This window comes from Cupressus sempervirens, chromosome 8 (assembly GCF_028749045.1).
Source record: "Cupressus sempervirens isolate cs-2001-9-10 chromosome 8, ASM2874904v1, whole genome shotgun sequence".
NCBI classification, from domain to species: domain Eukaryota; kingdom Viridiplantae; phylum Streptophyta; class Pinopsida; order Cupressales; family Cupressaceae; genus Cupressus; species Cupressus sempervirens.
In genome coordinates this window covers 633,695,890-633,708,806 of record NC_143125.1, presented here as the reverse complement: position 1 = coordinate 633,708,806, position 12,917 = coordinate 633,695,890, and the positions used below count along the sequence as shown (strand labels likewise).

The 12,917-nt window shown below is 34.7% G+C and overlaps 1 protein-coding gene across 2 annotated transcripts in view; it reads left to right on the top strand.

Annotated features, from left to right (window-relative positions):
* The first annotated feature begins 1,912 nt into the window (after window positions 1–1,912).
* PARP1 (poly(ADP-ribose) polymerase 2) overlaps window positions 1,913–12,917 on the top strand; it is a 149,854-nt gene continuing 138,849 nt past the window's right edge. Inside the window, exon 1 of one of the 2 annotated variants that reach the window (XM_089798649.1) lies at window positions 1,913–2,454. In XM_089798649.1, coding sequence (XP_089654775.1) covers window positions 2,311–2,454 — 144 coding nt within the window. In that variant the 5' untranslated portion in view covers window positions 1,913–2,310. The remainder of the gene's footprint in view (window positions 2,455–12,917) is intronic. The other variant, XM_089798650.1, reaches the window with a different exon arrangement.

Genomic DNA, 12,917 nt, shown 5'->3' with positions numbered 1-12,917 from the left:
CTTCAACAAGTAATATATAAATAATCTGTAGTTTATGGGCTTGAATGGTGTTGGCGAAGTTTGTGGAGTCTAACTTTACATGAGCTAATTACATTTGCTAAAAATTTTGCGAGGCCTTTTATGAACTCATTTTGTGTATAACTTGTAAGCATTGTGGTTGATGAAACCACATCCCATTGAGGAATGTCTTTAAAAAGCTTTGGATTAAGATCACCATTTTGTGCATACCTCGTAATCAACACATTCCATAAATCCACATATTTTTGAGATTCAAAGCTTACAATTTGACACAGGCTAGGAGGATGTTGGAGAATTTTGTGGGACCTGATTTATATATCTAATTGAACTTTTTGATTTCTTTTCATGAGCATAAGCATAGGCTAAGTGTAAATGCACAATGATGAAAAACACACCAACATGTTGAATCTGGGAGGCTTCAAACTTAGTAAACTTTTTTAGAATATTATTTAGTTTAACTAAAATGAAAGGGTTATACTCAAGCATTTGCAAATCTTGATAATTCCACACATTTGTTATATAGATATTTCCAACTTTGGTGGACAGGATGAAACACACTCCAGTGGATAGAAACTTGGTAGCCAACACCTAAACAAGCTAAAAAAAAGAAATTGCAAAAGATTTCCCTATATTCTCTGGATCTTTTTGCTCTTCTCATCAAGAACAATCTCAAAAAATCTTGAGCCAACCTTAGCACAGAGGCGTTTGTGTTGCATATCTAAAGTGGAACCTTTAAAACTCTCACCATGTGCATCAATTCTACCCACTGAGAAAAAATCACCACTTTCGTCATAAACATACTTTGAAGAATCACAAACTATTTAGTGATGCTACTGTTTAAATGATCCATTTGATGCAAAGAAGATAGTGTTATACCTTACATTTATAAAATCATGTTGTCCCTTGTTTTCTATGGCAATATGTATAGAACCCTTGAAATAGGTTTTGAAATAATAACATTGTGATTCTAGAGCAATGTGTAACAACATGCATGCAAAATAATGTACCTTTAACTATGTTCTTCAAGGTCAAATTTGGATTTTGAAAAATTATGAACTATTTAGTGGTGCTACTTTTTAAATGTTTCATTTACTATAGAGAAGATAGTTCTATACCTTACAGTTGTAAAAGCTCGTTGCCCCAAATTTTTTGTAGCAATATATAGAGAACTTTATCATCAAACAAAATGATACTTTGGTCTATGTTAAAATTTATTGTTGATTATGAAAAAAAGATAAAGAAAAAAGAAGAAGTGAATGTTTGTTACATAATGCACTGTGATGCTATATAACTCAAGATTTATAAACAAAGTTCAAGTAAAAGATATATGCTATATAACTCAAGATTTATAAACAAAGTTCAAGTAAAAGATATATGGAAGACAACTTTCATAATTCAATGTATATGGGAAATAATGAAACTTGACATCTCAATGTTGTTGCATGGTGCAAAGCCATCTTAGGACACTATCATTAGATTTGTTTACTTTTAGAGAGCAATGGTAACCATGATTTCTAAGGATATCATGTTTTTAACCTATTTTGAAACGACTTGGCTAATCTCTAGACAAACTGCACTAAAGATACAAAAAAAAAAGGAATTTTTTTTTTTCCACATCCATGAAAACACAGTGAAATTTTCTCAAATTTTTTTTGTTTTCGATTACAAAATATGCAAATTATAAAGATCAAATGCTGAAAATTTCAAAAAATTTAATCGCATTTTCTATTTTTTAAAATTTGGTCAATGGTACATTTTGTAGGAAGGATAACCGCGTTCTTATGAAACAAGTTGGTACAAGTTTACTCCTATCAAATGGAAAATGGCTCTACAAAAATAAGGTATATTCAAACTTAGATTGCATACATTCTAGAGCTAACGGCCACACGTATTGAAGTTCAAGATTGCTGCATAGTCAACTAAATTTCTTTTAACGGCACCACATTGGCTTTCATAGACATTTTTCTGCCCTCACACGAGGAAAAACTCTCCCGGCCAACCTCAAAAATAGGTAGGACAAAATCTCTCGTCCCCGATACGAAAGAAAAACGAAAAATTTCCCGTTACGAAAAGCCAGCTAGATAATAAATGCGCGTCATTCCATCCGTACTGAGCACACAGTCCAACGTTGAGCCCTCTCATCAACTATAAGTTATGGAAGCTGCTATCCTGCATTCATTCTTTCACGCACAGAGTCCAACATTGAGCCCTCCGAAAAGCCATTTCCTATCGTAGTTATCAGCACAAGTCGAATTGCGACCCCTGAGCATCGAAGAAACCCTATTTGATACGATGGCGAATCCTCCGAAGCCATGGAAAACAGAGTATGCCAAGTCTGCAAGATCGTCCTGCAAGGTTTGCAAAAATACCATCGAGAAAGACGCCTTCAGAATCGCCAAAATGGTGCAGTCTCAACAGTTTGACGGCTACATGCCTGTAATTTGTCCCCACTTTTCTATGTAATTGTCGCATGTTTTGAATTTGTTAGCTTAATGTCCTTTGTTATGCCTTCCTGCATTGATAACTGTCATTGTAAGGTTTTGTAAGGTTTTGGATAGCATCAGTGTTGTGAGATGTTTGAGTCGTATTTCTCGGAGACTTTCTTGGCATTTTTTGTTATTTTCAAGGCCTTGTAAAGATGTAATACTCTTTGTGACATAGTTTACTTGCTTGCATGAGCTGCTCTTGAGTTGATTGAGTTGTATTTCTCTAGAGACTTTCTTGGCATTTTTCGTTGTGTTTTGAAGGGCTTGTAAAGCATTAGAATCAAGCTGAGTATTGATGGAACTCTTTGTTACATTGTTTACTTGCTCACATGAGCTGCGCTTGGCCTAATGTAAGCACCTATAAGCATTCTATAATTCAATCTTGGCCTAATTCAGGTATTCGTTTGTTAGTTTTTTGGTTAAGCGAAGCATTTCTCGGAATTATTTTATTTACAACTGGGTTTAGTGAAAGTATTTTCAGGGTTTCTTTTTCTTGTATCTTGGTCTAACTAAAGCCCTCGCAGGCGTCCCTCTGCCATTTTCTGGGCTATTTTTCACTTAAGGCCTGGGTCAATTTAGTCTCTCTACGGATAAATATACTAGAACTTTTTCCAATATAAGCTTTTATAGGAATTCTTTTGCTCTTTTGTGGTCCCGGTGGAAGCGTCAGTCAAATGTGTGATAATGGGTATACTGTGTTTTTTAGTGTTCATTGGGTCAATATGATGTATGTTGGCTTTGGCATAGAAGGTCAGGTCATGTGAATTTTGATAATCTTGTCAAAACTAGTCTTGCGAATTCAGTAATACATATGCCTAAAGTTATACAGCCTAAAAATGTTTTCTGTAAAGAATGCCAACGAGTAAAACAAACAAGAGCAAGTTTCAAGTATGAAGAATTCACAACCTTTAGAGTCACTTCATATTGATCTCGATTTTCCTGCTAGAACTAAAGGATTAAAAAGTGAAATATTCTGCTATTTGTGGATGATTAAACATGGGCAGCTTTTTAAAGGAAGAGTCATTTGAGAGGTTTATAGTTTTTAGAGCCACAACTGAAAAAGAAATCAGTTTTCAGCTTAAATGCCTTACATCAAAGAAAGGTGGGGAATATATTAATAACAAGTTTGATGACTATTGTGAGAAACATGGTATCAAACAACATTTTTTTGTAGAGAGAACACCACCCAAAAAGGTGTAGTCAAAAAAATAAAATCAGATGGTCTAACAAATGGAAAGAACCCTACCAAATGAAGCCAAAATATTTGACTAGTTTTGGGTGGGAGCAGTTCACACACCTGTATATGCTCGTAATAGAGTACAATTGAGGCCCGACAATAAAAAAACCCCCTATGAGCTTTGGTATGGCAGACCTGCTTCTATTAAAAAAGATGTTTGTTTGGGTAGCTCTGACCTTAAATTTGATGAGGGTATATTTCTTGGTTACCCCACTTACAGTAATTGTTAAATATTTTAAACTTTTTGATAATAAAATTCTCATTAAAAAACATGAAGATAGTTTTGGTAGCTTTGACACTAGATTTGATGAGGGAATATTTCTTGGTTACCCTACATATAGTAAGGCTTACAAGTGATACAACAATAGATTGAAGAAGGTTATTGAAAGTATAAATTTGAAAGTTGATGAAATTATGTAGGAAGATAACTCTAAAGACTAAACTATTGAAAGGAATTTGAAAATGTTTAAGTATTTGGAAATTTATATTCCCAAACATGATATTGTTGAAACAAGTTCCAACAATGATGGTGAAATGACTTTTGAAAACGATGATGAAAAACGACCTTCAAAATTTGTGAAAAAGTGTCTTCAAAACTGGTAAATCATTGGTCACAAAGATGAGGGATTTCAAACACGAAGGAGAGTTGCTAAACAACATAATGAAGAGGTATATCTTTCTTTTCTATAAGGATTTGAGGTTGGATCTCAGTAATGATAAAGGAGCTAAGTTAGATAGAGAAAAGCATAACATGTGAGTTAGTTCCTAGACCTATCAATAAAAAAACAATTGGTACTAAGTGGGCATTTAGGAATAAACAAAAATGAAGATGGAAAAATTGCCTCAAATAAGGCTAGGTTTGTGATGTGAATATCAGGATTTAACTGTGTGATTTTGAGTCAAACTCGATGACCCATGTTTCATAAGTAGTGATTCAACATGAATCCATCTCTCATGAGAATAAATGGAAGTTTGCAAAAGGGATTGCATTGGTAGATGATATTGACTTTGAAGAAACATTTGCTCTTGTAGCCCGACTAGCAGCCATAAGAATCTTCTCAACATTTTCAATTTACAAGTATTTCAATGTGCGGTAGTTGGATTTGAAGTCAACTTCTCTAAATTAGAATCTAGAGGAGGAAGTTTCTATGGAGCAGGCAGATTGTTTTCAATCTCACGGAAAAGAAGGTTATGTTTGTAGGTTAAAGAAAGCTTTGCATGACTTAGAATAGTCTCCTAGGGCTTGGTATTATAGGCTTGATCGATATCTTTTTCAACAAGGGTTTAACATAGGTGATGCAAGAAGCATAGTAGAGACAGAGTATAGGTCTATGAACAAAAAATTGTTGTATCTTATTGCATTAAGAGCTAACATTACGCAAGTTGTTTGTATGGCTGCTCATTTTAGTTTGCTCCTAAAGTTTCTCATGTCGACACATTGAAAAATTATCTTAAAGCATCTCAAGGGCACAATAATTAATGTTTTGTGGAATCCAAGGAGTAACGACTTCACTTTAACAACTTATTCAAATGTATATTGGCTAGGTTGCATTGATGATAGATATAGTACTAGTGGTGGTGCATTCACTTTTCAAAATAAGTTGATTTTACAACTAAGCAAGAAACATATGTTAGTGATTGTATCCATTGTTGTACTCGAGTTTTATGTATGAAATAGACCTCCAAGGATTTGAAGCTGATTTAAAAATAATGAGCTATATGTTCCATAATATAGATACATCTAATTATATCTAAATTTAATAGCTAGGATATTTAAAAAGTAACTAGCCAAGTTGTTTGAATTGCATGTCGTGTCAACCCAAAATATGGAGTTTGGGTAGAGGAAATAATGCTAGTGCTCTGTATAGGGGGTTGAGATAGGTTAAAGAATACAATAATGAGCAAAACATTGTCTGATCTAGGATAATAAACATCCTTCATTCAAAACAATCAACGAAAATTAAATGAATATAATTAGCAAGGGATGAAGTGAGAACTAGGAAAATTAATTTAAGTTTAAAGGCAACGAGTACAATTCATAAAGCAATGCTTAAGGCTGAACATAAAGTCAATACTCTTGGAAAGGAGTTCTCTACTCAAAGAGATATGTCACTTTTCTTGGATATGCGAATGTAAAAGGGAAGTCATTTTGTTTGTAGGGATCATCAGTCATCAAATGGGATCAAATTCTTTTAAGAGAATCAATTTGCCAAGGAGTGATTGGATCATTTCATAAAGGAATGCAATATATTGTTCATGAAATGAGAAGATCGGTAGATCAACGAATCAAAAATAGGATTCATTAATAAAAAATCAGTAATGTGGATTGATCATTTAATTGCAAGGCCGGATTTTAGTATTTTATAAGAGACATTTGTCAATATAATAATGGCAGTTTATAAGTGGTTTTTTAAAACGTTTTTTATAGGAAATATCCTCTAAGCAATTTCTTTCAAATTTATAGTAATTTCTTTCAAATAGGGACGAGGCTAGGCCTCTGAGCTCATGAGAGCTGAATACTGACCATTCTTCATCAAGAATATAACTTTAAGGTGAGAGTCAAAGGAGTGCTGTAGGGCGTTTTGTGGGAGGTAGTCTTCATATGTTTATTAAGCATGCCACCTCGAGATGGATGGATTGGAGGTCTTGGCATGCTTGTGGGTTGGGAGGAGAATGAGTTCTATTGGGCTTCGTCAAGGAGGATGAGCAACGCACACAATTGATTGAGAGATGGAGTGGATTCAAAATGTTGCCATTTTTGTGGGGGTGTTGAGGATCATGGATTCAATCATGCCCTTGGGAATCCACTTGTGCTTGAGCAAGACAAGGACAACTATGTTTGAGATTGTTGTTTGCAATTATTCCTATTGAATTCCTAGTATAATTATAGGAATATGCATCGATTAAAATATTAATCATGTATATGTTGTGTTCACTTATATATAAGTAATACTAATAACCTAGCAATTGGAAAAAAAAAAAGATAATGTGATTCTCAAGTTGGAATCAATGTTTCAAGACTGAATGATAATCCCAAAATGGGACATTACTCTCAATATTAGAGCTTTGACTTGTGGATCAAAAGGTAGCATATGCAATTAAGCCAAGTAGCCCGAAGAGCTTGGTAAGAGAAATTAATCCAATTCAATGCGATAAAATGGGTGATGAACTGGGAAATGAATCGAGGGCTTTGATGGAATATCTCTAGAAGGCGGTTAAATTACTTCACCGAACACTCCAGACATGAATAACACAATCGTGACTCTAAGACCCAACCGAATTAATTGAATGGGTGTCAATTCTAATAATTTAGAGAAAAACAATAGAATGCCACTAGGGTTAATATATAGGTTGACATGACCCTTTTCATGTAGAGAAGTGCCAACAAGAGGGGAAAGTAGTGATCGATTATTGATATTGATAAATGTTTAGAAGTCTGCTCAATGATCGATTGTGAAATTAGGTGTTTGTGATGCTAGGACACAAAATACCTCTAGAAAGGGAAGAGGACAACTTAATAAAGTTTTTTGCTGAAGCGTGAGTAAAAGGACTTTCCAATTTCAATTAGTTTGGAAAATGTCACTATGCATACATTGATCCAAAAGATGGACGCCTATTTATCCTTTCGTCCCTTGAAATAAGACGATGCTATCAAATTTGCCATTTAACATTGGAAGGGATTGCACTAGATGGGGCGACATTATGGTATGTTACACAAGGGGCACCCTAACGTGGCACCTATGCTTAATTCACACAAAAGTTTTTGAATACGGTTCTCCTTGAGATACCTACACAAGGGAGCAAGCATGCATTGACATCATGTGAGGATGTGGAAGCATCATCACAACAACAATAGCTCACAAGGTATTGTAGTGGGAAACGGATGTCTTTTAAGAGCACAAAAATCTTCCAACACATTACATAATGCAATGCGAAATTGATTTAATTTACAAAGTTTTTTTTTCCTAATTGTTCCCCAAATTGCAAGCATATTGGGAGAATGATGAAGTTTGGCATGAAATCAAGGAGTGAATTTATCTAGGTAAGAACAAGCTTAGCTCTTGTCCTTGTCGGAATAAGATTGTCTCTGTGCCTTTACATTGACTATTGCATGCATAATAAAATCACACTAAAGAAGTGATATCCCTTTTTGCATAATGATGATCTTTTGGACCACCTCCATGGTGCATAATTCTTCACAAAGATTAACCTCAAATCAAGATATCACCAAGTATAGATTCATCCACAAATGTCACGAAAAACATTTAAAGCAAGGAATGATTATATGAATTGATTGTTATGCCTTTAACCTTAACCACTGCATCAGCAAAATTCACATGCTTGACGATATCCCCCAACACTTCATCAATTGCTTTCCCATTGTTTACTTGGGTGGGATTCTCATTTTTATCAAGACCTAAGAGGAGCATATAGAGCACAACTCATACACTTTGGACCATCACAAGATGCAAGCTAACTTTTGAAAGTGTACCTTTACACAATTCAATTCCAATTTCTAGGTTGCATCATAATCATTAAATCATACAATTATCTATGTAGATACCAAGAATAACAAGGTGATTGGGATTGGTCAGTTTCACATAACATAGCTTCCTATCCTCAAATGCTTACACATCATAATGCCATTAAGTCAAATTATATGGGCAGGGGAGCACATTATGTGATACTCGATAAATATTTACCCAATAGAGGAGAGCCTATATAATGTTGATTGAAGGAATCTCTTTGTTTACATGCAACACCCTATAATGCACAAGGATCAAGGCTACATGGTTTTTTTTTAAAGTTGAGGATCCTTTGTCAAGATTCCTAGGTAACACTTTTGCATATTAAAGCAATGCTTTCGAATTCTTAGTCATGATAACTGTCAGTTATTTAACATAAGAATACCATGTTCCATTCATACCATTTTCAACTTGGAGAATGACATAGAAACAAGAGTAGTTAGACATACCCATCTTCACCCTTTGTGGTAACTCTTCACAAGATTATATTATCAATCAATACACTGCTACACTAAGAAGTCATGGTGGCCAAGCTTGAATCCAACCACGTTACATCCCTTGCTTAGTAAGAGCTCAACTATAATTAAGATGTTCGAAAAGCGTTGCCCACAAAATATAACCAAACAATCATAATATCCAAAATCATATAGACATAACATATGAAAATTGCTTGTAGTGAAAGCAAATATTTCTTATTGCAATGAAAAATCTTGAGAGATCATGCAACAAGCTCTCTGGATCATTATAATCTAACAACTTTAAAACTAAATCTTATTAAAGTGATAGCTCATGAAACCATACGACATACTTACTAAGAATGGGTTTGTAATCTCATCGAAATTTTAGAAAAAGCTTTTCTTAAATTAGTAAGAGAATATATATGTCTTTTAGACCCACTGGTCACAACCACCAAGGCCAAGGTTGTTACAAATGACTCACTCTGAAAATTGCTAGGGATTCTCCATGGTTGGTAGGTAGCCCAACAACATTTACATTTTAAAAAGGAAAAAAAAAGTAATGTAAAACCATTCAAATTGCAATTTGTGGTCAGTGCCTGATCCGTTAGTAAGATTCAACAGGTTATAGTAATTTTTTTCTTGATGCTCCTTTGAGTCTCCTACCTAGATTTTTCTAACTTAGTGGTGTTTCCAAGACAAATTGTGTCGAGGATTGGGATTGATAGGGACTAAGTCCTACAAAGAAAATAGTGTACTTTTTTAATGTTCAAAAACCTTGATGAATTCACTTGCAATAAGAACACATGCACAACAAATTCCTAAATCACGGTCTCAAAAAGAAGAAAGACAATACACATGAGGATCTTGAAAATCATAAGTGACAAGACCAACACGATCAAGACTCGTTCTTTTTCAAAGCCACAATCTAATACTATAGGTTGAAAGAGATGCATTTTGCAAAACTCTAATTGGCCTAGTTAAAGAATACACGAATAATGAAGAGGGATCAAAAGATATAATTTCATTTTGGAAAAGAACTTTGCATTTCATCACAGAGGTCTGTCATGCTTCTAATCCTCATCCTAATACATGTGAAGGTAACCTTTTTGTTTTTATATCAGCCTCATAAGTGCCCGTTTACTACTTTAAGGACTCTTTAGGGATGTCATACTAGCATGAGTTAGAAATAACCAGGATAATGAAAGAAACATCATTTGGTGTAGAATCTCCAATTCCTGCATTATATTAGAATTGCACAACAGAAGCTGATTACATCACAAGAAAGATCTTAGGATTAGAAATCTCTAAGGGTTGATTTGGTAAACTCACATTGGTAAAAGATTCAGTTAACAAGATTAACATTATCATTGCTTCAAGACAAGCAATCTTGGGAAGGACAAACTTTCATGCCTCACCAATTTGAAAGTGATCATGGCCCTTTTAATACGAAAGACGGGCAAAGGAAATGATTTCAATGTTCCATATAGCTGTTAAGGAATACAAACATTAGCAAAACAACAACAAATGGAGGATTATAAACATCCTTCATACAAAAGGGCCAACCAAACTAAAATAGTTAAATTAGCAAGAGGGGCGAACCTAGAATTGGGCAAACAAATTAAAGGCAACTACTACAATTTGTGAAGTAGCATTTAAGGTTGAAGAACATGTTATGACTCTTGGAAAGGATGTCACTACTCAGAGATATGTCAATTCAATTGCTTTTGTAAATATAAAAGGGAAGACATTTTATTTCAAGGGATCATCAATCATCGAGATTGAATTCTCTTAAGAGAATTGTAATACCCCCTTCTGTGAAAGCCCTATATTCCCCCCATAATCACATATTCGGTGAAACTAGGGAACAAAATATAGTTAGAGATATAACTTTACCCAAAGAACGAAAAAGCAAGATAGTTGAGATCCCACTATCATGTTAGACAATTATTGAAGATACAATTCCTAAAATCAGTTGTTTCAACTAGGGTTGAAGAGCATATATTCATAATATTAATCATATAACAAATACAATTTACTGTTTGGGTTCAATCATATTGGGGCTTAGATAATGAGACATGATAGGGTGCCTGAAATGATCCTCTACCCTAGGGTCAAGAGCAGATATACCATCCCTCTTAGCCTCAAATGGCCTTACTTCATTCATTCATCATGAGTGGCATACCTGTCCTCCCTGTTCATGCCACCGTATTTGCCCTCCTATGATGGAGACTCCCTTGGATCTCCCTCTTGGTCTCCCGGCCTTCCCCCCATTTATTCTTCATGAGTGACTTACCTAGTGAGGAAGCTTCTACCTTCACTCCATGTTCGTGCCACAATATTTGCCCTCCTATGATTGTGACTCCCTTGGATCCATGCTAACAATTAAACCATGTAGACGTTGGAAGGGAAATTAGGTGCTCGAAGCAATTCTCTACTTTAGGGCCAAAAGCTGAAATAGTATCCCTCTTGGCCTCATATGGCCGCCCATCCATCCTTCACGAGGTTTTGAACCTAGTGAGGAAGCTTGTATCTGTTTCTTCCTCCTAGTATTTCCTCCCTCTACTCAGCACGAATGATTGCTTCTGTTTGATGGATAGATTGGAAATCCACATTATTCCTTGTATATATATATATATATGATGTTATGTATCAAATATTTAATTTGAATTATTGACTATATTAATAATTATTATTGCCTATATTAATACGTAAGGTATCACACATTTGCTGTATATATGAAAATACATATTAAACACATATTCATGCATACCACAATGAACAAGAATGGTACTGCCTGTAATAAATAACAATTTCTGATCTGATCTTCATTGCTTATATAATATGTGTATCTGACCCTACGAGCACTGATACTTATTAGATTACTTTCCTTGATGGTTCAACTTCAATCTATATACTTGGTTAGCGATTACTAGATCTGCTTGATAAATAGTGTAGACTAATTTCTTCTGTAATAGTGTATGCTGATCTGATTATTACTCATGCCCCTTCCTCCACTGTGGTCTTGCCTTTACATCTTTCTGTCGCTTTGAAGGAACACAACTCTCTTTGGAAGTGTCATATCCTTTCATAAGAATGCCTAATATCAGTTGGCCCACTTTAGAATATATTGATTTTCTCCTCTCGAATTTGGTTGGCCCTATTATTTCTGTTGCTTACATATCATTTATAATTGTAATTTTTGTTGGTCACCTCACTATAAACTTTTATTCTTTATCTTGAGTCCGCTGAAAGCAATACTGTTGATTTAGTCTAAACATCAAACAGGTTGGCCGTGTTACCATGCCAACCAGATAATGTTAATTTTTTTATTTGGATGAAATGAGCCTTAACAGATTCAATCTGATTTTAGTTATCTCTGTTTTGAGTTAGCCTTCCTAAAGTGCTGTCATCTGGGGTTTAAAGCCCTTATCACAGGCTGGGCATGACAAGAAATAATCAGCCATTGAGTGATTGCATTATTTTATAAAGGTATGAAATACATTGTTCATAAAATGAGCAGATCATTAGATCAGCAAATCAGCAATGGAATTTGTTTAAAATAATTAATCATGTGGATTGATCATGTGAATGGAATCACAAGGCTGGAAACATATACATATACATATATATTTCTATTAAGTTGCTCAATAAATATTTAATAATAAGTTTATTCTGGATTATTACAGATACTTATTAATTAATATTTATTATAGCAGATTTCCTTTAAGCAATCTATTTTGAATTTATAGTAATTTCTTGTGAATAAGAAGGAAGACAGGCCTGCCAGATTTATGAGAGTTGTTACCAGCCATTCTTCATCAAGTATGCCACCTGAGATGGATGCAATGGAGGTCCTGCCTTGCTCATGGGCTTGGTTGAGGAGTATGACCAACTGCCAAGGTGGAGTGAAGGATGGAGAGGACCCAAAATCCTCCATGTCGGGTGTTGAGGACAGGAATCCAACCATTCCCTTGGGTTGAGGGTCTTTACAAGAATGCCACCCCTAGATGGTGAATCCACTTATGCTCTCGCAATACAAGGACAACTATCCTTAGATTGTGGTTTGCAATATTCTTAATTAATCCCTCTTATGATTGACTAGAGTAATAGTATTTGATCACAATTGTAATTATGTAATCGCAATATTGAACTATACATGAATGATTATAATATTGTTTTAAATGTTACTAGG